Here is a 26,224-nt window from a genome sequence, read left to right on the forward strand (position 1 = left end):
GGAGGTAGAGCATATACAAATTTCCTTGCTTTTTTAGTTAGACTGCTCATGCTACTTTAAAATCATTTTACAATGCTGTATAAGTAACATAGATTAAAGTAAACCTATTTTAAAAGCTTCTTCATTAATTCCGGTGTAAGCATCTAAAAATTAGACTACCAGAAACAGAGAGGCTAGATTAAGTTTTATCAATTCACACTTGTAAATCCATCTGGATTCCACCACGTCCAAAGAAAAATGCATTTTCTTGCATTCAGAACGCAATCAGAAATTTAAGCTTATAATATTTATTGATCCAAACAGAACAGCCTGACACTTCAGACAGAACCACCTTTTCCATCTAATAAATGACACTATTGCAAGACTTTTCTTGGATTCAACACATTTTGCACATATTGACCTTCACATACACTCTAGTTTTATATTTCTGTCATATCAAATATTGTTTCAAAAGAAGTTGAAGCAATTACTTTGCAGCTATAGTATCTTTGGGTTTTAACCAAGAACTTTCCAAACRACAGCTGGTAATGGTACAGCTGATAGTACAGAAAAACCATGTAGCGCAATTACACTGCTACAGTAAATAGTATGTGTTAGCTACATCTAACTGGTGAGCAAGGGATCTCTGTCATCACCTCCTGCGTACGCTCCCCCAACTGGAAGAGGTTCTAAGAATACAACCACTATCCTCTTTTAAATAAAATGGAGACTAGAATAAACAGCTCAGAAATAACTATTTGAAGGTAGATGAGGTTGATTTTGTCTATATCAGCTCATATTCCTGTTTGATCTATATTTCAGGAAGGATCAACAGTGTTCTGCCTCTAGCAGGGTTGAAGTCATTGTACTGCTTTCTGTTGAACAAGCTTCAGTAAAATAAGCAGACTTCAGTAAAATTACTTAAGACTGTAGAAAAAAAGTAATAAACAGAAGAAAAAAATCAAAGCATTATTGTCTCAAGCCATTCAAGCCACCTTAAAAAGTAAATAATAGAAGGGGACAACCCTGAACATACTGCATTTCTCCAGGGAAGRTCAGATTTACTGTGTGGACAATGCTCCCAATCCTCCATTTGTAACCCTCTTCATGTCAGAGTGTCTTCACAAAAGTATTTAGAAAACAGTAAGTTATCCCAAGTGTACAAAACATACTTTTCTAGAAATGAAAAAGCACCCAGTTTGACATACTTTTTACTACCTGGAGTTTTGTCACCGGAGGTGAAACTGAAGACATGTCTTTGAGACAACAGTACTTTTAGAAAGCTCTTCATCTAGAGATGTGTGTGTTTCTTCTTCCAAAAAAATCATGGTTCTTATTAAGGAATGCCTGCTACTAAAAGGAATTGTGCTTGTGGCTTGGAAAGCTGACTATAAAATAAATATCCTCACACTCTAGACACACAAATTTACATCTAATTTATCCAGAATATTTCATAATTGTTGAAAGTTATAGTGTCCATGAAAATGGACACAGTCATAAWGCTTCGTTTTGCCTTTCGAATATTTTGGTGACCTTCTTCAGGATGGAGGTCTTGTGCGATGAGTTTCATTTCTGAATGAGATGAATAAAATCAGGACAGGAATAGGACAAATAAATCAAATTCTTYTCTCTGGGTAACAGCTTCATCAGGTACAACACAGACAGATGATTTTATTTGTGCAAGTAGCACAGACAGATATTCCTACTACCACAAAACTAAAAAATAACATTCTTCTGGAATTTTCCATAAAACAGAAACACAGTTTTCTTAAAATGCAATAGACCTTTAGGTGCTGATTTATTTTTTGGTTAGTGTTGACCTTGAGCTCCACAATCATCCTGGGAAAGTATTATTTCTACTGACTTACCCTTACATAGGACATATATTACCTGTATTTCAAATTATATGTGATTTTTTTTTCTTTCAATCAAGAAATCATGTAAGAGACTACAGCAGTCCATCTCCATCTTTCCATTTTGTGGAGGATCTTAATTAAATATTTTATGGAAGGCTGCACTTGTTAAGCAAATGAGGAAGCTCTGAGAAGGTTTATCTTGAATTAAAAACTAATCACATATAATCAAATTTTTAAAATATCATGCAAAAGTTAACAATGCCAACTCTATAAGGCCTGGAAGATTAGAGTTTGGGTTGTATTAATTAGATACATTCAGCTTACTTTGTTTAAAGTACATTTCCAAAAACATACTTGTATTACGAATTAAAAATTGCAATTTGTTTAAAAAGCAGGATATTGAAAACTTAAACGCTTGAAATAGACAAAATTTAACTGCATTGACGCTTTCAGGAAGCAAGCATAACCTTTTATATCTTGTAACATACAGGAGAGTAATACATGATATACAAACTTATAGGCCATTATAAAAATATTTGAAATATATTTGAAATCACTGAAGTGAAAACGAACCGGACAGACAGCTAATAATGGATATTAAAACTGCAAAGAGTCTCTGCCTTTCATTCACRGTTTCCAAGGCTTTCCTAAAGACAAAGACACTGACTATAGTTCAACAAAAATTAGTAGGTACTTACATCATGTGTCAACTCAAARTACTTCTGACAGGCCAGCTGGTAATGCATGCCCTTCACTAATTCCAGGATCTATACAAAGGGGGAAAAATGTAAAGGATTCAGAAGCAGCACACGCTTGCAGCCACAGAATTCTAAATCTTCCTGATATTTTACAGTTTACTGTGACAAGGTATTTCACAGGAGAGAAACATGCGTATAATACTGCAGAGAAATTCATGATGCATGAAATTTTTGACATTTGTGCATCCTASTAACAACTGACAACATTTAGAGGTACTATAGTTCTTTAAATATATCTTGTCTCCATTAAAAACATGAAAAAAACAACAGGAAGATACGCCTGCTCCTTAACCTGTAATTTCACTACTCTTAACTTCAAAAATAAGTTGAATATATATTTTGATAATATAATTCTGACAGTTATTGTCAAACTATCATATTGCAACATCTCTTCCATAATTGCAGATATAAACCTAGTAATTCAAGTGGCTGAAGCATGGAGCAATCAAGTGCACTATTCATATTTTTATTTTATCTACATTACCAGTTCATATAGATGCAAAATAAATACTACTGCACTCCCATCAAGAAAATTTAATGCAGATCCTTTACACAAGTATCTGTAGGAGGGGAATGCTTTTACTTTCAATCAGACTTGTACTTTATGAAATGAAGTTATTTCTAGTCAAGCTCAGCAGAATATTTGAGTGAATAGCCTKTTTTGAACACCTATTAGGAAAATCACACCATGTTTTGTAAATACAATTTGCTTCCCAATTCTACTTCATGTAATCTCTTCTGTGCTGCATAAAATCCCATTCTTATCAGTAGAATGCAATGCCAGTTGAAATTTTTGAAGTTTCATTGCCTCCTCCCTCCTTTTATATAATCAAAATGTATATTCTCTGCTTATCAAAAGGAGAAAATTGCTGGAATTAAGAGATAACTTCAATGGAGAGAAAAATAATTTTCAAGAAATGTTAATTTCAAGCACCTTTCCCAAGGCTGACCTCTGTGTCAAACATAGCAATACASTCCAGCTTAAATTCCTGCTGTCCTCATTACTGGATGTCACCTTGTATTTATTGACAGATGTACAAATAAACTGCATTTGCTGAATGGATAAAACACCACCACACTGCCAAAAAAAGTACTTAACTGCATTGTTTCTCTGTTATAGCCCAACTGATTAAATTTCTACACGTCTTGCCACTTCCTGTTAAATCCTCTGTAAAATATCAAGATGAAGGCCAGCTAGGCAATAATGTCTAAGATCTAGCATTATAAAAAAAACATTTTTAAATCTTCCTCCCTTGGGAAGTGACTTAAATTAGTGTCACATTAAGGAATCAAGGAGTGAAGAAAACTCCTGTGTTCTAGAACTTCTATTACATCTATCTAGAACATCCATTACATTTCACCTTAAATTTTCCTGTTTTCCCTTACAGTAAAATTTAAATGCTATGCAAAAGAGCAATGTTTAGCTCAATGCTAACCAAACTGTATGTTTGTATGTACTTTCAAAAAAAAAAAAACAAAACAAAAAACCTAGCATCACAAGTTTACTCTTATAAGTATCTAAACAGGAAAAATTAAAATTTCAGATTGTTGCAACCAATTTTCACTGTATCAAAAAGCCATGATGTYCAAATATATTTTTCATACCTTTTAGAATAACAGTCAAAAAAACTATGTYTCAGTTAGCTGAAAGAAACATTTGCAGGATGAAGAGGGGAAAAGACAAAAACTGATCAAAGCTAGTTCTGATTTACYAGCTCACAATGATTCACAGGATTTCAGATAAAACTATTGCTGTCTCTTCTTCCAGTTCAGGGGGGAAATGTAAACTTCAAGTGACAGATTTCCAAAAAAGCACCACTGACACAGCATGTGATCACAGAATAAAGGGGCACTTATAAACTCTGGTTTTGTAAGAGCAATTATTCAGGATRAACTATTCTGAAACTATGCCCATTTAAGCCTTTATCCATCCTTACATTAATCTTGACCCATCTTTAGGTAAATCTTGATCCATCTTTAAGGTGGAGAAGAGGGTTTCATTGAATTGATACTGCTGAMACATACAAAAGCTAGAATGACGATATCAAAGTTTGCCTTGAGGAACTTCAAAATAATTTTCACATTTGTTCTTTAAGAACCTACAGTGCCTCAGCCTTTATTGGCCAGCTACACTGCAGTTTCACCAAAGAACTATCATCTCACTCTATCAAAGACTCCTTTTTGGACCTCTGAGACTGGTGTTATGTTGCCACACCAATTTTTCAGCTGTACCACTAATGAAAACATCAGTCTCGGAGGATAATAACGTGRGAGAGAAACTCTACCAGCATTCTCTAGTGTATCTGTTCTTCAAAGTGTTTTTTTCCTCAACATTGATAGGGTGCTCYATCCAGCATTCAGGCCGGAACAGACCAGAAGCCAGTTCTGGCTGGTTGGCCAATTTCAATCAAATTTAACTGACAGGTAGAGGCCAAAAAGTTATAGTCTTCTTACATATTTATCAAGAGTTCTGGATARATAAAGAAGACAACCAACATTTGTGACTCTTGCAGGGGAAAGCAATTAGAGTGCATTTCCTCTCCAGTCTAACGGGCAGCAGAAACACCATCCATCAGTAAGCACAACTGTAAGCATGCTTATAGTTGTTTTCTGCTAGTGTTATCCAGAAACAGACTTCCACTCAAACTATCTTAAGTCATAGCAGCAGTTTCCTCTACATATATTCAGACATTTGCACTAAATTGCTTTATTCTGCAAGTAACATTAGATACTTGAGGACTAATCTGCTTCTGAGAGATGTTCTCTCGTTAATTCTTATGTGTTTTTTCTTTTGCTGCCATCTGCAACTTGCTTTTCCGRTTTTGCTTTACTGACTACTAATAAGGTTAAGATGGTGCACAGCAGCTGTGCACAGCCACCTGCTTMCTAGATCTTCAGCTTATGTAACTACAATGTTGCATAGCTGGATAGTTTGGGCTCTGTAATTACCTACTGTTACTTTCACTTATTCAAGGTTAGTTTGTTTTATTGAAAATTTTTGGATTACTTTCTATTTTAAAAAACAGTCTTTCTACTATAGTTTAAGTTAATTGTGATTTTAACCTTCATTTTATTTCAAAGGTCAGTGAAGATATGATTGAGRTGCAACTGCTGGAACATACCTGAACACATTCTTGAGGCTTTGGGGGATTGTTTTCTCCCTCAGTTTCAGGTCAGTTTATACCTCAGCATAACTTCTCCCAAAAGTTCCACAATGCCCTTCACTTTCTTAGAATGGTAAGGTTGGAAGGGACCTCTGGAGGTCATCTGGTCCARCCCTCAGCATAGCCCRTATGGGGACTGAACCCACGACCTTGGCATTAGCAGCACCATGCTCTAATCAACTGAGCTAAACTCCTGGATAACATGAGGCATATGTCCTTCTTGCTGCTTTTAGATATTTCATTTATATTTTAAGCTGACYACTACAAATTTTAGGTTTCATTCTATACAATATATAAATGCATAGTGCCGTTTTGTCAGATTTCATTCCATCTTCCCTCAGACTCACTTGTAGTCTAGAGACTCAAGTGTTAGAGCTTTGCCAAAGCTCCTGCTCCTTTCACACTCTTCCACTCTTTTCATTTCWAGAGTATTTGAACTCAACATTGCACATGATAATATTAGGTCATTGTAACAGACACTGTGATTTGCATCACAACAGCAGTGAAAAGCTCTGTCCAGYAACAACACCTGATTGTACTCAAGTCAACTTTATAAAGGTAAAAATAAGAAGTACTCATCATCCCTGGATGAAATGTTATTACTGTCTCTTAAAATATCCATACTTATTTTTCACTCAATGTGTAGGCCCTTTAGGCTTAAGTCCCTCTTTTCAATAGATCAGTAAGGAACTYACTAAAAACCTAACAAAAGAAATTAGTGAATGTTTGAATAAAAAGAACATGTCTGTTTGAGACTAAATTTGCTAAAGTAAACCTGGGCAACCTTATTATATGAAGACAGACATGTTAATCTGAACACCGTTAATCATTTTAAAAGTAAACAGGTCTAACACTAGTCAGTTTTGGTTGCTTGGTAGGAGATGCTTTGGGAGTCAGAGGGTGGGATTTATTTGTTTTGGTTCTCTTATTTTTAAATTTTATACACTCCACCGCTTAAAGCCAGTGGTGTGAACATCAYGTGCATTAACTCTGGCTGCAGCAGATTTTTCCTTTTCAGATTTCATGTACTCTTAAAAGAGTACTAAAAATGTTCATTTTATGATTAAGAAAGTTGCATCTATTTTTCAGTGACATTTTCATTTAACTGAGTAATCTTGAATGAGTTTACAGCTACTTATTTTAAAAGACACATGATAGATTCTTACACATGAGAGATAAACACATATTCCTGTTCTGTAAKGAAATGCTGAGGCAAAGCCTGAACTCTTATCAGGTATGCAAGCAAACATCTGAAAAACTATGTCACAAAATAAAACTGAAGTCTTTATTTCAYTTATGTTCTAAATTTACAGCATAACTGTTTTAAGAACAATGAAAGGAGACATTCATATGTTCTATCTTTTCTTTTCCCTATTTTCTTATCCTGAATTGTGCATATCCTTGTGACTTTTCCTGTRTGTGCTTTTTTCCCCCTCCTTTCCCTTCTAAATATAAATTTCATAAGCAGTTTAATCCACCATAAATTGATGCTACTGAAATAAAGACCCTTACTTGCCTTCCCCTTAATTCTGGCCTCACATTCCTACCATCTCTGCTGTAATGACATGATAAAAATGAATCTTTTTCCTCCTCACCCTTCCCCAGGTTGGGATCCTACACTTGGATMAGCTTTTTCATCCATTTTATCATATAGCCGTGGGGCCAGCAGCAGAAAAGGAATGAAAACTCAATAGCAGTGACGAATAGAGGGTGGGAATTCCTTCCAGAGCACCAACATCCAGTTGCACTGATTAACTGCTCATGGAAATACCCTAAATTGGACACATTGAAACTAATGCAATTCATCTCTTAACAAGAGAAAAAAATGTACATTTTTACTCACCTTTTCATATTATCTTATTCTAAAAGGCATATTACTGAATAATAAACAACAGCACTCAACTTTATGGTGRTTCAAATACTAAATCCAAACTTTAAGTTATTTTCCAGTTCAATCTTTAATAATTTCCAATTTAATGTCTACTTAATGTATTTTCAACTGTTCTATATATTATAAAATCCATGTGCATATTCTAAAAGATGTGTTTTCTTACAGACTTTTTTTTAATCAAACATATTAGCTATGCTTTTCAGTGTTTCTGCATACCTGCATTCTAAAGGCTTCTTTTTCAAGTTATTCATTTGTTTCACTGACACAAGCCAGTTCATCAGTCTGGAAGTTCAACAGTTAGATTTTTTTTTTCTTACCAGCGTGCTTAAATCAGATTTTCGAACAGTCTACTCTTATTAAATCATAAACAGCCTTCTTACCCTTACAATCTCATTTGACAATAGCCCAAAATACCTTCACATCTCTAATCTATTTGTTTCAGCTTTTAAGCCATAAATTGAAGACTGGGAAAGTACTCCAAAATACTATCACTCAAATTTTTCAAATAATTAATTTTAACCCAGTTCATGTTAATGGTTACTTTACARTATTCTACCCATTGAGGGTGTCCAATAATACTAACACCACAGCACCAGTAAAAACACACTAGAAAGGTCACAAGTGTGACCAAGAGACATTATATCAAGCAGTAGCCAGAATATGCAGTGGTTTTAATAAGAGAAAGGAAGGCTTACTATTGACCAGTAAAATTCACAATTATCTGCTTAGCTTGTAAGCAAAAGTAGTCCTAGTGAAATCAATAAGCRCGGTCACGTTTGAAAAGTAAACCAAATAGATAACACTTAAACAATGCACACATTTTAGCTGAAAAAATCATAAGCGAAGTATAGTGTCAAAATATAGGGTCTATACAATAAATCAGACAAGGTGTAATTTCAGATAAAACAAGGAAAAAAAATTCCTAAAACACAAATATAGTTCTCAAAACAAAAAAAAGACTGAATGGTGTTTTTATCAATAAATATTTCCTACCTACGAAAAAAGCTTGGCAGTTTTTCGCATTCATATTTAGAAAAACCTGCACCAGAGTGTAATGGAGACTATTTTTTTTCTAAAATGTTTCCTTGAAATAATGTTACTTTTAAACTTCCACACCATACACCTTGAAAGATTCAATCATTTTAAAGCATTTACAGGTTTCAACACAGTACAGACAATAAGTGCCTGAAAGATTTTGGACAGTGAGCAAAGATTTTTAAGCTACCATTTGAAAACATTCAAAAGATTTACAATCTCTAGATTAAAGGTTTAACACCTTAAAAATTTCTTAGTAGAATGTGTAATGATACTCCATTTTAGGATTTGAGTTTTAGGTCAYGATTTATTTACTAGGAAATTGATTTACCAGGGTACGAATCCAACCACAAAAGCTCAAATTAACCGTATTCTAAGCATCTTAAAAATGCAAATCTTTGGAAAAGAGTTAAATTGCTAAATATGGAGTCCCACAGGATTATTTTTTTTATTATTTATTTTAGCCACAAGTAAAGGAAGATAATATTTAAAATTGGAATAGCTAAAAGAAATTTTAAGGAACTTCAACRCACCAGATTTCATATGATAATAAAATGGTATCAGATGAAGTTTGCCTCAATCAAGAAATATCAATAACAGTTAATTAATAAAATATCACTTATTAATTTAAATGGTACCATCAAAGCTTACAAAAGCACTACYATGAAGTTACTTGAGATCAGGGCAAAATTCTCCAGGGGCAAGGGAAAATATTTCTAGAGCAATAATACAAAAGTAGGCTGTCAGAGGATATTTTTGWCAGTGGGTGGTTTTTTGGTTGCTTTGGATCTTTGGGTTTTGACATAGAACATGTTAAAAACCTGCATCCTAGACCTCAAGTTACATGCAGCATACTGTTTCCTGATATTAAGATATCTTTTAAGTAACTCAAACAGGGTTGAGATATGGACAGCACACTTGACCATAGCTTAGAACAAGAAGGTCTCAGCATAGTGACAGATTCTTAGGATTCCACAGTAAAAACATCTGGCACCAAAACTGCCTTGGATTTTTTTGTGCCAGCAGAATCATTCTTGTTGAAGAGAAGCATCAAGAGGAAAAGCACAGAACAACTTCCCCAGTCAGAGAATCCAACGGCAATCCCACAATCTGTCCATCACAGGAAGAGAAATACTGGCACTTCTTGTTAAATTCTGGAATGAATAGTTCAATTTTGGGTGTCCCATTCATGAGAGATGACTTCTAAGATACAATACCACACTGCTTGTGTTCCMTCAAATATGTAAGTCTACATACTCACACATGGGGACAACAAGCAGCTAATATGTATGTGGTTTCATACTCATTGCATCGGTTTCACAGATCTTTTATTTATTTGTTGATATAATACCACTATCATGTTTTGTATCTGCTGTAAACAAGCTGAAGGGATAAACCAATCTGGGAATGAAAGGTTGAATGCATTTCCTGTCAATATGACTTCCAGAATGCTGTAATTTGCACTCAGCAGGTAACTGTAAGTCTTGAGCTTCCAAGTCCTTGAAGCAAGCTCCTTAGCTGCAGAGAGAGACACGCATCACTACTAACCTGGAAAGCACGAGAGTAATAATCACATGGTCTGACACTTGTCACAACTGCAGGGAGTCTCACAGCTCCCTCAGTATCACCATCAAGGAGAATTAAGCTGGGAAACAGTTGGGTAAATAAACAGCTTGAGTTGCTTTGGCTCAGACTTCGTCCAGGGGCTTGCCTTGATGTCATATGAGAGAATAACCCCTGATGCCTAAGCATGATGAGGCAAACTGATGCAAACAGTTGGACATACACTGAATTGTCTTAAGTTCTACCAAGACACTGCCACTCCCTGTAGAAGGTAAACTGACAGGCGCACCCAAGTCAGGGCCAGAAAGAACTCCTCTGTCTTTATTCATATCCAATTGTCCACAATGGTTGAGAAAAGTCTATGGACACACAAAAAATATTCCTGTCAAGATGTAAACGTTCATCTTTGTATGCACCCTAAAATTTAGGTGTGATGAATCCCATTCCAACAACCACTTCCAGAAAGTCAGAAACAACATCTCAAAGCATCTAGAACAGATTCATTTTGCAAATCATTTTTGACCATTTTCTCACATGGAGAAAATATTCTCTATATTTGTGGTAAGTTACCCAAAACCACAAATAGGTTCCAATACAGTTAGAAGTCACACCTGGACAATACAGAAATTAGAGTCCATACCACCCAAGATGCTATCTAAGCAGGATTAAGTTTGGTATATTCAATTTCTTTGGTTGTCTTTTGATGTGGTTCTCCTTTGGTGAGATTTCTTAACAGATACTCATAGACTAAAAAAACTGCAAAAGACAGACTTATTTAGTTCTTCTCAATGACAAGATCCAAGTCCAGGAAACAGAAAGCAATACAGGAGAGGAGTCTGGAAATAGTATGTCATCTCTTCTGCATAGGGTAACAAGCTGATATATCATATTACTACTTGTGATAATCTGATTAAATTCTTTCCACACACACAAAACATACACACACGCTCTGGTRGAGAATAATTACTTCCACAGAGATCTGATGAGCTGTTGCTATCCACTTTTAAAATTGTAGAAAGGTTACTTATTAATAATTAAACCTACAAAACTCTAAGTATAAAAAGAAGGAACTTTTCAGATTGAATATATGAAGTTTAGGTATGCATCTGGGGAAAAGAAAGTGAGAAAATCCTAACACTCAAATTGCTTAGCCATGTGAGGGAAATTAGGAACAGCTGAACTTTGAAAATAGAGGCTATAGATACAATCCTCACATTACCTACTTCAACCAAGCTATGAGGAATTGGGTCCAATGAGCTACTTTCTCATTGACATGTTGATGTGCTCTCAAGCAAATCTGTCAACACCTCCTATTGATCTGGGTGAAAAAGAAAAGGTCTGTCAGGGGATGATCTCACTCTCAAAAACATTCTGGATTGGATCTCCCATTTAGGGCTGAGATATGCAATTTATTCAAGTTGTCTGCTAAATAACTGGAGAACCCTAATAATGAATTGTTGATGGGTAAGTCCTACACTCCAACACCAAAAGAACAGTATCTTTGCCTGAAAGACCAATCATTTCCTGAGAGAAAAAACAGGAATCATGCACCCTCCCCCACCCACCCACTTGTGGCAGGCAAAAAATAGTTTAAAATGTGAATGCTGTCAAGCAGCAGATAATGTTGGGTATGTGCTTGGGGGGGTTGAATGTCCACAACTGAACTTCTGAACTCTAAAGCACAAGCCTGCTACTTGCTAGCTGCAGCCAGTATGGGTTAGTTTCAAATGCTGATAACATTTGGATGAGAAGAGAMATATCATGACTTCCAATTAATAAAGGAACAATAGACAGAACCATCAATTTGGAAGCTGATCACATGTTGTGCTTCTGCAAATAAGACTGTGGAAGGGATACAAGGAAGCTTGGAGGCCCCAAAAGAAAGCAGTGAAAGAAAAATTCAGGAAGTGGGAGAAGATCCTGGAAATCAGAAAGACTGAGATGAACACTGGGGGATGCCCAGGGACTGTGGCCAGTAACACTTGAGACTGGTAACTGCGAGCAGCTGCACAGCTTTCTACATAACCTTCTCAGACCAGCAGCGATCTTCCTACAGGGAAATGAAGTAGAGATCTGAGTGAATCTATTACTGCAGGCACAGCAAGTTAGTGTGCAAGATAGTCAAGTACGGTGATTGTTCTAATCTTACAGATTCTTAAATAAATCCCAGTATCTAGATCCAYCAGAGGTTGTCATTTACTCCGTCTCCCCTGTGACACCATCACACATACACTTGTTGATAATTCAGCTACTTTGTATGCTGTCTTCCATTAACTGGATGTGAGGCTTTCACAAGTTCCAGACAGCTCAGAGTTCTGAAAAACTGATGTGAAATCCCTGCTTCTCTGGAGTCTGCCATCCTGTGCACATGGCTGCTCAAGTGCCCCTACAGGCCAGGACAATGCACTTACAGCTACCAYAAACCAGGCAGAGGGAACTAAAAAAGCATTTCAGTGCATACGTTGATCCGGTTTTGACGATACAGAAGGAATTTTTTCACTGTGACAACTTGCTTGCCCAGAGCATATAGAGCAAAAGAGTGCACAAAATGAAGTCACATTTAAAGACAGTAGAAGAATTTTAGAACAAAACAAGAAACAAGTTTTAAAGGCATGAGTCCCAAGACAGATGTACATTTATTATTATAAATAGCTGAAAAGTCAAGCTCTGATTCATTCATTAAAGATAGGAATCTCTTTCAAGTGCTAAGGAAGCTCTCCTTGATCTGGAGTTAACAGAAGTTTCAACAGATTCAAGAGATATGGTCTGAGCAAATGTCAACCTTGAGGACATGCTGGAAGAGTATATCAGAGCTTTTCCAGCTATAAGCTGGAAAAATATATCAGAGACATTGAAAGATCTAGTCTCCCACAGACCTCCCCAAAAACAAAAACAGAACTCCACCAGAAGGCCAGCAACTATCACCGGCATCTAAGACTCTAATAAGCCACTGCCTGAACCGAAGGATTCTGAACTGTTATTGGTCATACATGGCAATGTATACGTGGCAAACAAGTAAATGTAGCAATGATGAGTGTTGACCACAAGATCTGAATGAGATCTTGGAAACGTATGTGAAGCAGCCCGTCTCCTACTCCTGACCATCTGGAAGACTGTCAGCTACAGCTAGCCCTTCACTATTACTTCTGCAGTAAAAGATCAGTTTCTGCAATTCTGCAAAATTATTTCACTTTTATACTAGGAATGGGCACTGTGAAGCCCTCTACCTCCAATCTGCACACACACAAAACCCCCAAAATATAACATTAAGCAACCTAAGAAACCATACTAAATACAAAGACACTGCTCCCTGGGGCAAATGCACTGAAGAAAACATCAGCTGAATCCTACCTGCACAGAGCAACRAAGCTGTCAGTTAACCCTCACTGATCTTTCCAAAAATTAGCAAGATAAAAAAYTCAGAGCAGCATCAATTTTTGATACTTAAAAAAAAGGAAAAAATCCAAAGGCAAGCATCTTCAGTAACTCCAGATATCTGAGAGAGTTAACTGCTTATTTATGTAGTCCAGGAAAAAGAAAACAATAACAAATYATTTATAGGAAAAAAATCATAGGAATTTCTAAAATTTGCAAAGAATGACCAAGTGACCAATAAAAAATTCAAAATGACTGTCTCTTAATATGTATCTTAATTATTCCTTTCAATGAGTTTAATTAAAGTGGAACCTTCACATTCTTTTCTATCCAGTTCAACAGCCTGTTGATGCCTGACTGGCAACAGTGATATTCCCCATGAACAATAGCAGAAAAGTTTTCCTATAGAATTAAAATATGTCCCAGGCAGTTAATATAGTTGATAGTTTTTTGCTGAACTGTCTCAAGTTGAGTTCTAACCAATGAAGATGCCTTTTCATATCCTTATCCTCTTGCTAGAGCAATTAACAGTAGTGACTGTCCTTCAGCATACATGTCAAAATGTTTTGACTTCTGCATTGTCCTTGCTATAAGATAGGTTTTCAATTTTATGTTACCTTTTAAAAAGCTGTTGAAATCTCTAACGTTAAGCTATGTTAGCTTCATGTCCTTTTACTGTTTATGGGAAGTTAGCACAAAGGGTAATTATTATTATTATTAAGAACTTTATTACAGAAAACAATGGCTGATGAGTACTGTTGACATAGCAGTGCCTTCCAGAATTCTGTACAAATTAAGAAAAATAAACTCTACAAAATACTGCCATATTCAATTAAACTTTATTATAACAGTGCAGTAAAATGAAGCAAAACTAAATCCTGTATGGTATACACCATAGTAATAAAACAACTCATAATATTAAACAATAAACCTGATGACAAGCATCAACATGCACATGGGAGGACTACAGGAAGAAAGCCRTGATTCTGGTTTAAACCTTTTATAAGAAGAGATATTTCACATACACACTGACAAATTGCATATAGCATTCCTATACAAATATAAAGTAAAAGTGAAAAGCAGTGCCTCATTAAAGAAAGCTCCAGACAAAATATACCTTACCTGAGCTATTCCATTTGGAGGGACCTTGTACGACTGCAGCTTCTGCTTCAGTAGCTCAGGATCACTGTGGCGGAACGGGCAACCTGACAGCAAAAAACAAACAAGCTCATGAACGAGGCTATTTGCCCAGGAGTTAGCACAGAAATGCATTCAGAAGACCAATTAAGCTGTTCCTAATTGTCTAACAGCTTATTAATAAAAAGTTAATTGCTCATGTGTACAAAAGTTTTTTTTTTTTTTTTTAATTGCTACTCCACTGTGCAGTTATCAGTGCATAACAGGCTCAAGTGTTACATAAAATATCCCAACATAAATCGGCCACAATTCTCATTCACTGACTAGGAAAGTATTTTAGTCAGTTCTTTACTAACAGCTATAGTACTGGTACCTTTAATAGCTATGACATATTAAGCTACACTTTAACATCAGAACACATAACAGCCAGGGAAAACGAACTAACAAGAGCCAACTAGTCATTAAAGCATAGTCCTTTGTAAACTATTACTTTAAAAAGTCCTACTGCCTGAAACAATTTTTTTTGGTCTCAGAAGAAGCAGCTCAACAAACGTAGTGCTAGAATAATAATGGTAACTCAGCATAGGTTTTCCACATTTTGTTACACAGAAGGAGATTTTAAATTGCCCTAACAGACTTTGGAGTATCAGTTCCACCATTTTTTAAAGCATCTAAACATAGACTGTGACAGAACATATATTAAGTCAAAAGGTATCAAATGCTATCTAAAAGAACAGTGCAAGACCAGTGCAACCATGAAATTCAGTGTTTAATTTAAGAGGCTACAGAAGTAATAACTTGACAGAGTTCACACCCAAAAACCCTTCAGAGAATTTCTGGATGGAGCATCATATATTTACGGAAAACATGAGCTTGCTGTGAGGTGAAAATTTCAGAATTAAACCTCAAATATAACTTCTGTTTAAATACAGACAGAAGTTTTAAAAAACTAATTTTTAAAATGATTTCAGTAGAAAAGATAAAGTTCAAATATTATGTATGTTATATAGCCATGATTATGACCACTGCTTTGTAAAGGGATCAGCAAAAAGCTTTCATCATTACACCTTTCACAGCAAAACAAGTTGCTTAAGTTTTACTTCTTAAGAATGACGGAAAGGCATGGGAAATTTAGTCCACATTAAGTTTCCCTTCACAGTAACTGAGTTGTCTCAGGCATGTGTACAGAAGTCATGATTTTTGAACAGGTAACTTCAGTGCTGACAGACTTGARAAGTTTGACTCTAAGAGTCAATGCTAGGTGATTTATAAGTTTGCAAAGCCAAAATGTTATTCTACAATCAGAAACTAAGAATCTAAAAGAGCACCCCMTGATTTAACCTTCTGAATGCAAAAGGATTAATACTAATAGAATAAATTTGCCTGGTTGAAAATGAAGTTTAAAAGGAATACAACTTTCTATTGTCTGACACACAAAGTGGGAATATGGGTAGGGAAGACAAAAAAAAGAGTTTCAGCATAAAACTGAATTTCTCTTGCCTCGTATTATTCAGCAAATAAAACCAAAGACAAGAAAAATAGAGTACAGCCGTGATTACTCTCATCCTTCAACTAACTACCACTGGAAAAATGGCAGTTTACTYGGTTCTCTTCTCTAGCCCAGTAGCAGGTCCCACTCTTTTTCAAGCTTCTTGTTTTAGGAACTTACCATGATAATCTCCTTGACTTGGCGGGTTGGACATGATAATCTTCATGCAGCTGTATGGGGTATAATCAGTTCTCTTTCCTTCTTTCCCATAGTTGTGACGGATGCTGTAAGCATATCCTTTGTCAAACTTAAAAAAAGCAAAAGAATATCTTCTTACATGCTTTGCCACTGTTTCTATCTGCTCTGTAAACAGAATACTGGGTAATGAAAATAAATCTTCCAAACTCATTAAAATAGAATGAAGTGAAAATCAAGTTGCTTGGTGTTAGCATTAACTTTCGTATTACATGGACTTGCACATGCCCATTTTACAGACATCAGAAAAGGTGCAACTAAAYTAAGATCTAAAATCTTTTAAACTGATGCAGTAATCGCTCTAAATATAATATGTCAAAATTCTGAACCACAAGATGTAAGTAAATGTATAGGACAGAATCAATTTAAAATTTTTTATTCACACATTTACAGTATTAGTCCATGATAATATTCTGGAAAATGCACATATATTTCTATGTGCATCTCACACTCTGTAATATAAGAGCATATAGGCAGTGAGTACTATAGTTCAAAAGATGTTGCAATACTGAAAACTTGCTGTTGATATTTACGTATGTACACATACACATAGATATATATACACATGCCAATGTGTATGTAGTACAGCTGCATGTAAAACAACTGGGAGCTAAAAAAATGGTATATTGGCTCTTAAAAATACTTAGAAATTAAGCATGAAAGTAATACTAAAAGAAAGTTTAGGTTTTTATATAAAAGATCTGAAAAAAAAAGAGAACACCAAATACCAAGACACAAATATTTTAATTTCCAATCTCTGAGTGAATCCGTTAAGATAAAGACAAAGCTTGTGATGATCTAGCCACCTATTCTTCTCCCCAACAACCTTGGAACCTTTCCCCCTTCTGTGCAAAAGATGGATGAATGTGTATTTCATTTGCTTAACAAAAGATATTTGAGTAAACAGTAAAAATTAAACAGGTTTCGTACAGGAAAAGCAAATTTTGAATGCTTCAGGATGTACTGCTTAGTTTGCCAGAAAATTAACATCCCTCTCAACAGTTCTGTACGCTGAAATCTTGAGCCATACTTTTCACATCACTTGCCTTAATGCATATAGAAATTACTTTTACAACCTAACTCATTATTTTATATTGAGAAGCAGCTCTTGCAGTAAGCAGAAACTAGCTATATAACAACATACGTAATAACAACATGGCCTGAAGACAGGTTGGATATTTTCTCATCGGTTTCTTTTAATCCTGCCTGGATCTTTTGAGGCCATTTCCTATCTGTTTTATTTCATCTGTATGTTTTTGGGGGTAAGACAGAGATTATTTCCTTATTATGAGTAGGACAGTATTCTTAAAAACTAAAATTTATAGAAATACCAATAGCTAAGGCATGTGAACCTAAAATTCTAAGATATCAGAAGATTGTGTCATTTACATACTCAAATAATAATGCTCTCATGAAATGCTTTGAAAAAAATAACAATTTTATAAATCTCAGCTTTAACTTTTACCAACACAATTATATCAGTAATCACYTTTTTTTTTTTTTTTTAATGGGAACTGTAGACCTAAGAAGGAACAGTAAAATAAATAGTGCAATTTGTTTGTTTTTTAAAGTRCAGTTCTTCTGAAATTAATACTTAATGGTAAAGGACACATCTGCTGAAGCCACTACAACCTGATTAAAATAAATACTGTTGTTTCAAACTTCATTTTGAATTTTCAGAAAATGTGTACAATCTATTTTTGTGTCTATTAGGTAGTTGTCTAATGCTAACACCAATATAGTACTTCCTAACCTACATTTACTACATTATACTTCTTGGAATTAACCGTAAATATTTTAGTGTTCCTTAACAGCCTCTTTCAAAATCCGTATTTCAAATTATAGAGCATTCACAAGCAAACTGTTGGTTTCTTTGAAGGGAAAGAAACTAGTTTGAAATGTGTAGTTAGCAAAATTAYTTTTCATCTGCAAAAGGAGATGATTCATAATGACAAATACTTGTTCACTCTATGCTTGCTTATACAACTGTATGTTATAACCACCAGCTACTTCTCAACAACTTTTTGCAGTGACAGATATCAAAAACAGAACACAATTATGTGGTACATATTTGCACCCTCCAAGTGACATACTTTCCTCAGAGATCCTTAGTCCTCATGATTCAGTGTTTCTTACCATTGATCAACACAACCACTTTTTAGCSGTGCCAATACCCAGACTGTTCACTACTCAGTGGGAAGAAACCAAAGATACATGAATTGTGGCATTTCATTTCAGAAAATGCATTCCAAGGAATAACCTATGTACAYTGGGGGATGAACTCAATGACCAGATTGTTTTTTTCCTAATCGTATTACTGTAGCATATGTATATAATCGAGAGAGAGAAATCTCCCCCTCTGGAGCAATCCCTTTTGCCAATGAAAGCATCAAGGTAGAACTAGTCATGTTTGCAGTTCACAGAAATGAGAAAGAAAAGGTCGGGGAACTGCTGCTTCCAACTTATTTTACTTCCCCAAATTGATACAGTGGGCTTCTTACAGGTTCTTTGAATAAAGTAAAACAAGCTATGTACAGAACAATTTGTTTTTAGTGTTAACTAAAGTTAATTATACCAGCTTAATGTCCTACCTTAAGCCTTGGTCCCMTACATCTTAAGTAACGTCTTAATAAATGCAACATTCATTCCAACACTATGCAGAACTCCTTGCTCTCCCTTGTGAAATTCAAGACAACTGTCTTCTCAAACACTGAGTGGAGTATCACCACCTCAGCTATTATTCAGGGTTGTAATCCTGACATCTCTATATCTGGCCTCCCCATACCATCTTCCATCCAAGGTTGTTTAATTCTTCCTGGTCTTCTCCTCAACTTAAAGTAATTTCTATTTTCAACTTACTGAAAACTTTGTCCAGTCTCACTCATTTGCATGTATCTTACTGGCTTTTATGAATACAATATCACATGGCTGATATCCACTCTGAAACACCTGCTCATGCCCTCTTTGAAAATATACCAAAATGGCGTAATATGAGAAAGTCCTTAGAGTTTCATCTGTTTTCTTGCTCACTTAAAAGGACTCTTTCTGTAAAACAGAAAACCTATTAAAAAAACTTAACTGCTAAGCTATTAGAATCCACCACACTGTGATAGGAAAAGGCCAATTTTTAAGGAGCCCCAATTCCATTATTTACACAGTATCAAATATAACATTATTCTGGTTCATAACAAGGAAATCCAATAGTCAAAGGAACATATATCTTATAACGGAAGGAACAGATTTCAAGTCACCTCCCTGCTCCAGATAGAATCAGCTATACCTAAGCCATTCCCAACAGACTTCTACCCAATCATTAAAAAAAAAAAAAAAACATGATGCAGCTTTTACAGCTAGCTCAAGAAATCTATTTTCATTGCATTACTGTTTCTTACAGTTAAAATGTTTTTCCCCAATGTCTGAACAATTATTTCAACCTGTCTTCAAAATTCATAAAACTATTTAATTTCTATGGATCCTTTTATGTGCAACAGCTGATTGTGGCCTTTGAATTAAATAAGCAATCCAAAAATCCCATCAATCCAAAGACTTTTTCATAGGATTTGTGCAACGTGTTGAATTCAGAGAATCGTGGAATTAGGCCCTCCTCAAACTTCACTTTCTGACAACTTAGCTAGGTTATCAATTATGATATTCAGTTTGTGTACTAGGACAGAAAATAATTTGCTGACAAAGTCTTCCAGGCACTGCAAGCTCAGCTGAACACTTCCACAAAACTTTCACATTTCAGTTTAAATTCTATGTGTTCATGCAAATTTTTATCCATCTATTCCTTACATTACTGGGAGATTTAGGTTTACCAACTATGCAAAATGGCTGTAGCAATTTTGTCTAGCTTCCTGGMTAACCACCAGATTAGCTCCAACTCTGCAAAATTCAAAAATAAAGTTATTCAACATCTTTTTTAGAACAGTCATTAGGCAATTTCTTGTCTAAGATTGTATGAACGTGTATGGATAACAACTTAAAACACAAATTTATTGCACAGACTTGTGCAGCTTTCAAAATAACTGATTCATTTTTTTATCCATTTCACAAGCAGTCACTCAAATCATTACTGTCGACACAGCTTAGCTAGCATACCTTTGTGCAAAAACTTTTTTTTTTTTTTCCAAACTCACTTCTTTAAAAATAACCTCAGCTTACAGTTATCTTTTCCTAAGCACAGTTGTCATTTAGGGGCATAAATAAATTTCTCCCTCTGCCAATTACAAACAGGTTTCCATTTATGTTAAATTCTTAACCTGAAATACAATTTTTATGTTTAAGGCAAAGATCAGAGACGCAGCTAAAAGTGAGCTGAAAAATTCTAATATGTTTTGTGGGAGTCATTACAGAATGATTCAGAACAAGTACAGATAACCTCCTCTTCCTCTCCCACTTCAAGTTTTCCCAGTCTGATGAGCCAAGGATTGCTTTGCCCTGGAGGTGGCTTCATCTACCACAAAGAAATCAGAAAAGTTCTGATGAATCAACTTCTTCACACACCATCCAAATAAATGTAAACTACATGGATCCTTTCTGGGCTACTCCACACCATTCGTACAAAAATATAATAATGCAGACTTATTTACAGTAACCTAAACTTCTATTAATACAATTTAGCTAAACATGTAATTCACGTACACTATTTCTCCACACAATTACATGGACCAAAGCGTTGAACTAGAAAAGAATTTATTAAGGAAATATAAAAGAAAAAATCTTCATAGTATCTGTAGCAGGGAGACTTCTGCCTTAAGACATTGCATCAAATTATCAGCAAAACACATCTTAAAAACATCTCATATAACACCACAATTTTTTTAGGCCTACATTTAGTCACCCACAAAACATTTCACTAGATGCTTTAGGATGACTAAGTATTTTTTCCAGTGTCTAAATTGTCAGTAGTTCTTTCTTTTACTGATGTTGCACATTGAATCTGAATTTTCTCAGCATAATGTAGAGTGTGCATTTCAAAATGCATTGTCAAAGAGGAGACATTTCAATTAAGACTGCAAAAAACGTATGAGCTGCTTTTAAACAAACTGAATCCTCTCAACGTCACCAAGAAACTGATGTAGGGAAGGCAGCTGTTTTGTACAGTGTCAGAAAAACAGAGTTTACATGGGCATAACATGTGAAAGTTGTAAAGGTAAAAACTACTTTCAAATACTTTAAATGGCCATTATGAGTATATAATATTGTGACTTCTCTTATGAAAGAGCATTAAAAATGAAGAAAAAACATTGCCTAATCTTTTATCTGATTTATTTCTACTTCTGATAAACTGAAATGTCTTTGCAACGCAATTACAGAATTATACAGCAGTCTTTGTTTAAAGATTATTTCTACAGATTATGAAGCAATTCCCTTAATATAATGTCCATTCTCTTTAGCATATCATCTATGTATAGCATTTTTCCCAATGACAAGATAGCCATATCTAAAAGAAATGAATCATTTCTATATTACACTGCATCAGTCTCCTCATTCCTTATGGAATTACAGTGCCTACACCATTTCACATAGCTTTCTGTTTATTATACCAGTTATTTTCCCTAATATCATTAATATTTTGATTTTCTAAAAATTAGAAAGATGAAAACATTATATATCTGTCAATATCACTGTTTGGATATTCCCCCAAATAATTATTTTTCCAATACATTTGCTGAAACTACGGAAAAAGCAGTATTTTCCCCCAGTTTTAACAAAAAAATAAGTTTGTAGGTGACAATTTCACCTATATTAAAGTCCACTAAAAATTTATAGACAACTTTATTCAAAATATGGAAAGTTTCATGCTGTAGATTCTTTGTCAATTCAAGCAAAACAAATGCATATAGAAATAATCACACTCTTGAGTTATCATCAAAAGTTATAAGAAAATGAGAAGTTACAGTAAGAAAATAAGTATTTTAGATGACAATTAACACTGCACAGGTGATAAAAAAAATCCAAGTATAGGAAAACATTCAACCTTATTTTAAACAGGAATTAAACAGCTGTATTAACATGGCAATATTTGACCACTCTGTAACACTTTACTTAAGAAAGGCATAGTATCTAAAAATAGATGGGTACTTTCCTTCAAATAACACTCAATAAATACTTTATTACTATGACAATTTGTTTTCAATAAATTACTGTAGGCCATTCTCCATGCTTTTAAGGAACTCTTAAGAAAATTCTCTATAATCTTAGAGAAGYATCTTTAATATTTTAACAAATATTTACTCCATAACATTATTGTTTAGCAAACTTTAAAATGAAGATGAAATAATAATCCAATAATCAAATTTCTCATGCAACATCTGTATCTCTCCCTCAGACAAAAAGTCAGTACAACACTGTATGTTTGCACCTATACATTTCTAACCAGGTTTTTACGTGGTTATTAACTCAGCACCTGATAACAATGTCCCAAGACACTCCTAGAGCTGCAAACATTTCAGTCCACAGATCAGCTAATTCCAAGATTAGTCTGAAATTTTGTTCCTTTCAAAATAAGGAAGAACTAAAATGGTGATATTAGCTGGGAAGGTGGTTATTATTTTCCTGTAGTGGCTACATCTGCTAGGGTTTGTCCAAATTATACATTCGCTAGATAACTATCAAATTACCACAGTACAGAACACAAAGACAGATCTTTCCCTCCTAGATACTGCAAGGGGCTGCAGGAAGATGACTGTGCGCTGGCCCAAGGCTAAGCTACCTGAAAGGACAGGAGAAACCATCAGATGGGGCATGAGAAAATTGCAGGACCTAACAAAACACTGCAAGAAGCTAACAAACCTCACAGCACTGAGAGGGATGGTTGGATTTCACCAACCAAAAGATTGTTTAAGGGGCAGTTATCTGAGAAATGGCCTCACTGGTAATTGAAAGGGAGTAAGGGGGACCTGGGAGAAAAGAGAATCTCACAGGGCCAACAGTATCTACATAGTCATATCAGAAATATCAGATTTTGGTACAGATTTTGCAAAACTGGGACTAAAATAGCTAGACACAGGTTGGTTGTTCGAGAAGGGATGAAACTGGTAAAAGGGGGAGCAGCTAGGAGGAAGAAAGGGAAAAAAGGAAATAAAAGGTTGTAAATCACGTGATCAGTGCTCTTCAGGGCTCCATGTCAATCAGCCCTTGACTGATCAGCAGTTTGCAGCCAGACAGTAAAATCATTGTTCCCACTGTACTCACATCTGACTTGCTTCTGCGGTCAAGAGGGTCCTCATATGTTCTCCCTACCAAGGTAAGGGAACCTTGGGATCTTTCTTCCTAACACCACTGAGTGAACACCTAGAGGGTAGCACCTAACACAGCTCTTCCCTAACATACTACCTGTCCCTTAGAGATCTGCAATCATTAAGTATCAAAGAAATCCATTTGGAGCTGTTGTTGGGGTGCTACTGCCAGAAATTACTGTTTTTGTGTTAATCTTCTAAACAAAAATAAGTCAAAGATCTAAAACAAGGAATTCCATACAATTAGGAAGAAAGACATGCTTCCAGTGCTCCATGATTTATAAACACACCATACCATTTATGGATTTTTCAACTGATGTTCTTTCAGTCAGTGTTTTTTGCATTTCAATATTCAGAGAAGTTAGCTGATATAACTCAGAAGTGTGTGTTTCAGTAGAAATTGTAAATTAACTACAATATTAATTTTATCAAAAGCAGCAGCTAGAAAATAATTGTCCCCAAAACAGTTAATGGCAGAGGAGAACACAGGAAGCACTATCACTGAAAAAGTTTTAATAGATTGCAAATTAGACAGAAATTTGGCATGTAATACAGTCAAAAAGGACTAAAAGTTAAACAGAAGCAGAAGAGCAACTGACTGTTGCATCTATAAGAACGGAATTCAGCTCCAGACATCTAAATCTAGACATTGCCCATTATTGTCAGTGGAGGTCAATGCAACCAGTGGAGCCTGGGGAGCAATTCAATTTACCCTAAAGTAGGCACCAAGTAGCTCATTAAACAAATCATTCTCTAGACACCATTGACTGTATTGACTATTGACTATATCTCTATTGATTATAATGGGAGCTTAGGATCCTAGTGTAAAGAATACGTATACCAAACAGAAAAGAAATTCAGTAAGCCTCAAACTGACTCATTTGCAAAAAGATTAAATTTAGAAGTATTGTAGCAAACGAAAGGTCTGGCCACTATTTCAAACCTGCATAGAGCTCTGCCATCACCTCCTTCGTAAGCTTCAGACTGCTTTTCCACCTTCCCCGAAGCTCTAAACTTTCTCTACCTACTTACTAGAATTTCATTAAGACAAGTCACAGAAAACCAGCAAAAAAAACCCATTTGTGAACTCTCAAGAGCCTTCTAGCTCCTTGTCAAAGGAATGTAATCACACCTCACTACATGGTAGTATCATTATATTTTGGGGGTATTAAATTTGGGAGAAGTCATACTATGTGTATATCACTAGCATATAAAGCATTAGGAGAAGATGGATGAGAACTGCCCATGGATCCCTGCAAAACCTTAAGAACTAAATTTCTACTGTTTATCCCAGTTGCTGTCCTAGCCTCTAAACAATGGGCTATTACATGATATTCTATAGTTCTATTTCAAGCACTGTAATAAACGTCTCACATTAATAGAACATGAACCACATGAGGCTGCTAAACTAACATAATACCCAAATCAGTACTGCTAAAAAACCCTAAAGATACAGTGCACAAAATTCATAGCTCTGATAGGGCAAGACATAGTAAATTGTGTTATAATGTAAGAGCAGGGATGTTAAGACCAGGGAAGTGCTAAGGAAAAGATTATTTATCCATAACTGCCATTCTTACGTCTTATGCATCTATATATCCCCTCCAACTTGATGCTGGGACATTTTTCCTTCACATTACCCAACGAGATGTAAGCTTTCATCATTCTCTGTACAGACAAAGTCCGTAAATCTTGCTTCCCTCCATCAGAGTTCTTCAGGATCTTTTTTACAGCTAAGAGGAAACCAAGATGACTGTGAAACAAAAATTTGGGGATAAAAAAGAAAACAATTTTTCATACAAGTGTCATTAGCGAATCACGTTGTCACTTTGTGAAGAATCAGAAACATGCCCAGGTAAGATACTTCTTTTGAGCAGATTATGAGACAAGCCAGTAATAAAGACTTGCATTAGGACATGTGGTTTAAACTGCACTCTCACAGAAGGATATACTCTTACTAGCCCGTAAAAATCCCTTAAAGCAGTGGATGAGAAGACAAAGGCATTTGGCAGATGAGATGAGACTGCAGCAGGCCAAAACAGCAGCCAAATAAACTTCAGAACAGCTTTAGCAGCCACAACTCTCAGCACCAGGTGATACACCCAAAGTTTGTAATGTTTTCTGCTACATGGAAAACAGTCCATCAAGGATCCTCAACAGAAAACTTCAATCATTTACCTCAACAGGCTTGCCTGATAAGCTCCTTCCTTCTAATATCACTAATTTCCTCATAAAGAAGAAGAAAAAGAACATTCTAGTAAGATAAGCAGTCATAATGCAGGCTGAAACAGGCTGTAATGACTCTGGTGACCTGAACTCTAGAATAGCAGAAGGAAACCTAACAAAACATCTAGGAAAAAACTCTCTTGGCCACTTCAGCAAATCAAAATTAGTTAGGCCTGCCTCACTTTGAACACGGCTCTTGGCAGCACAGAAACTGAAGAACAAGCAGCCACAGTACCAGAAACGTGTCAAAAA

The 26,224-nt window shown here is 35.4% G+C and overlaps 1 protein-coding gene across 1 annotated transcript in view; it reads right to left on the reverse strand.

Moving 5' to 3' along the window:
• PRIM2 (DNA primase subunit 2) overlaps window positions 1–26,224 on the reverse strand; it is a 112,534-nt gene that overhangs the window by 2,725 nt on the left and 83,585 nt on the right. Inside the window, exons 10-12 of the mRNA XM_085324895.1 lie at window positions 16,428–16,554; window positions 14,744–14,826; window positions 2,534–2,602 (exon numbers count right to left, since the gene is read on the reverse strand). Of these exons, the coding sequence (XP_085181021.1) occupies window positions 2,534–2,602; window positions 14,744–14,826; window positions 16,428–16,554 (279 nt within the window). The remainder of the gene's footprint in view (window positions 1–2,533; window positions 2,603–14,743; window positions 14,827–16,427; window positions 16,555–26,224) is intronic.

The sequence above is a fragment of the Rhea americana genome, unplaced genomic scaffold, assembly GCF_003343005.1.
Source record: "Rhea americana isolate MKP2758 unplaced genomic scaffold, rheAme1 scaffold_94, whole genome shotgun sequence".
NCBI lineage: Eukaryota > Metazoa > Chordata > Aves > Rheiformes > Rheidae > Rhea > Rhea americana.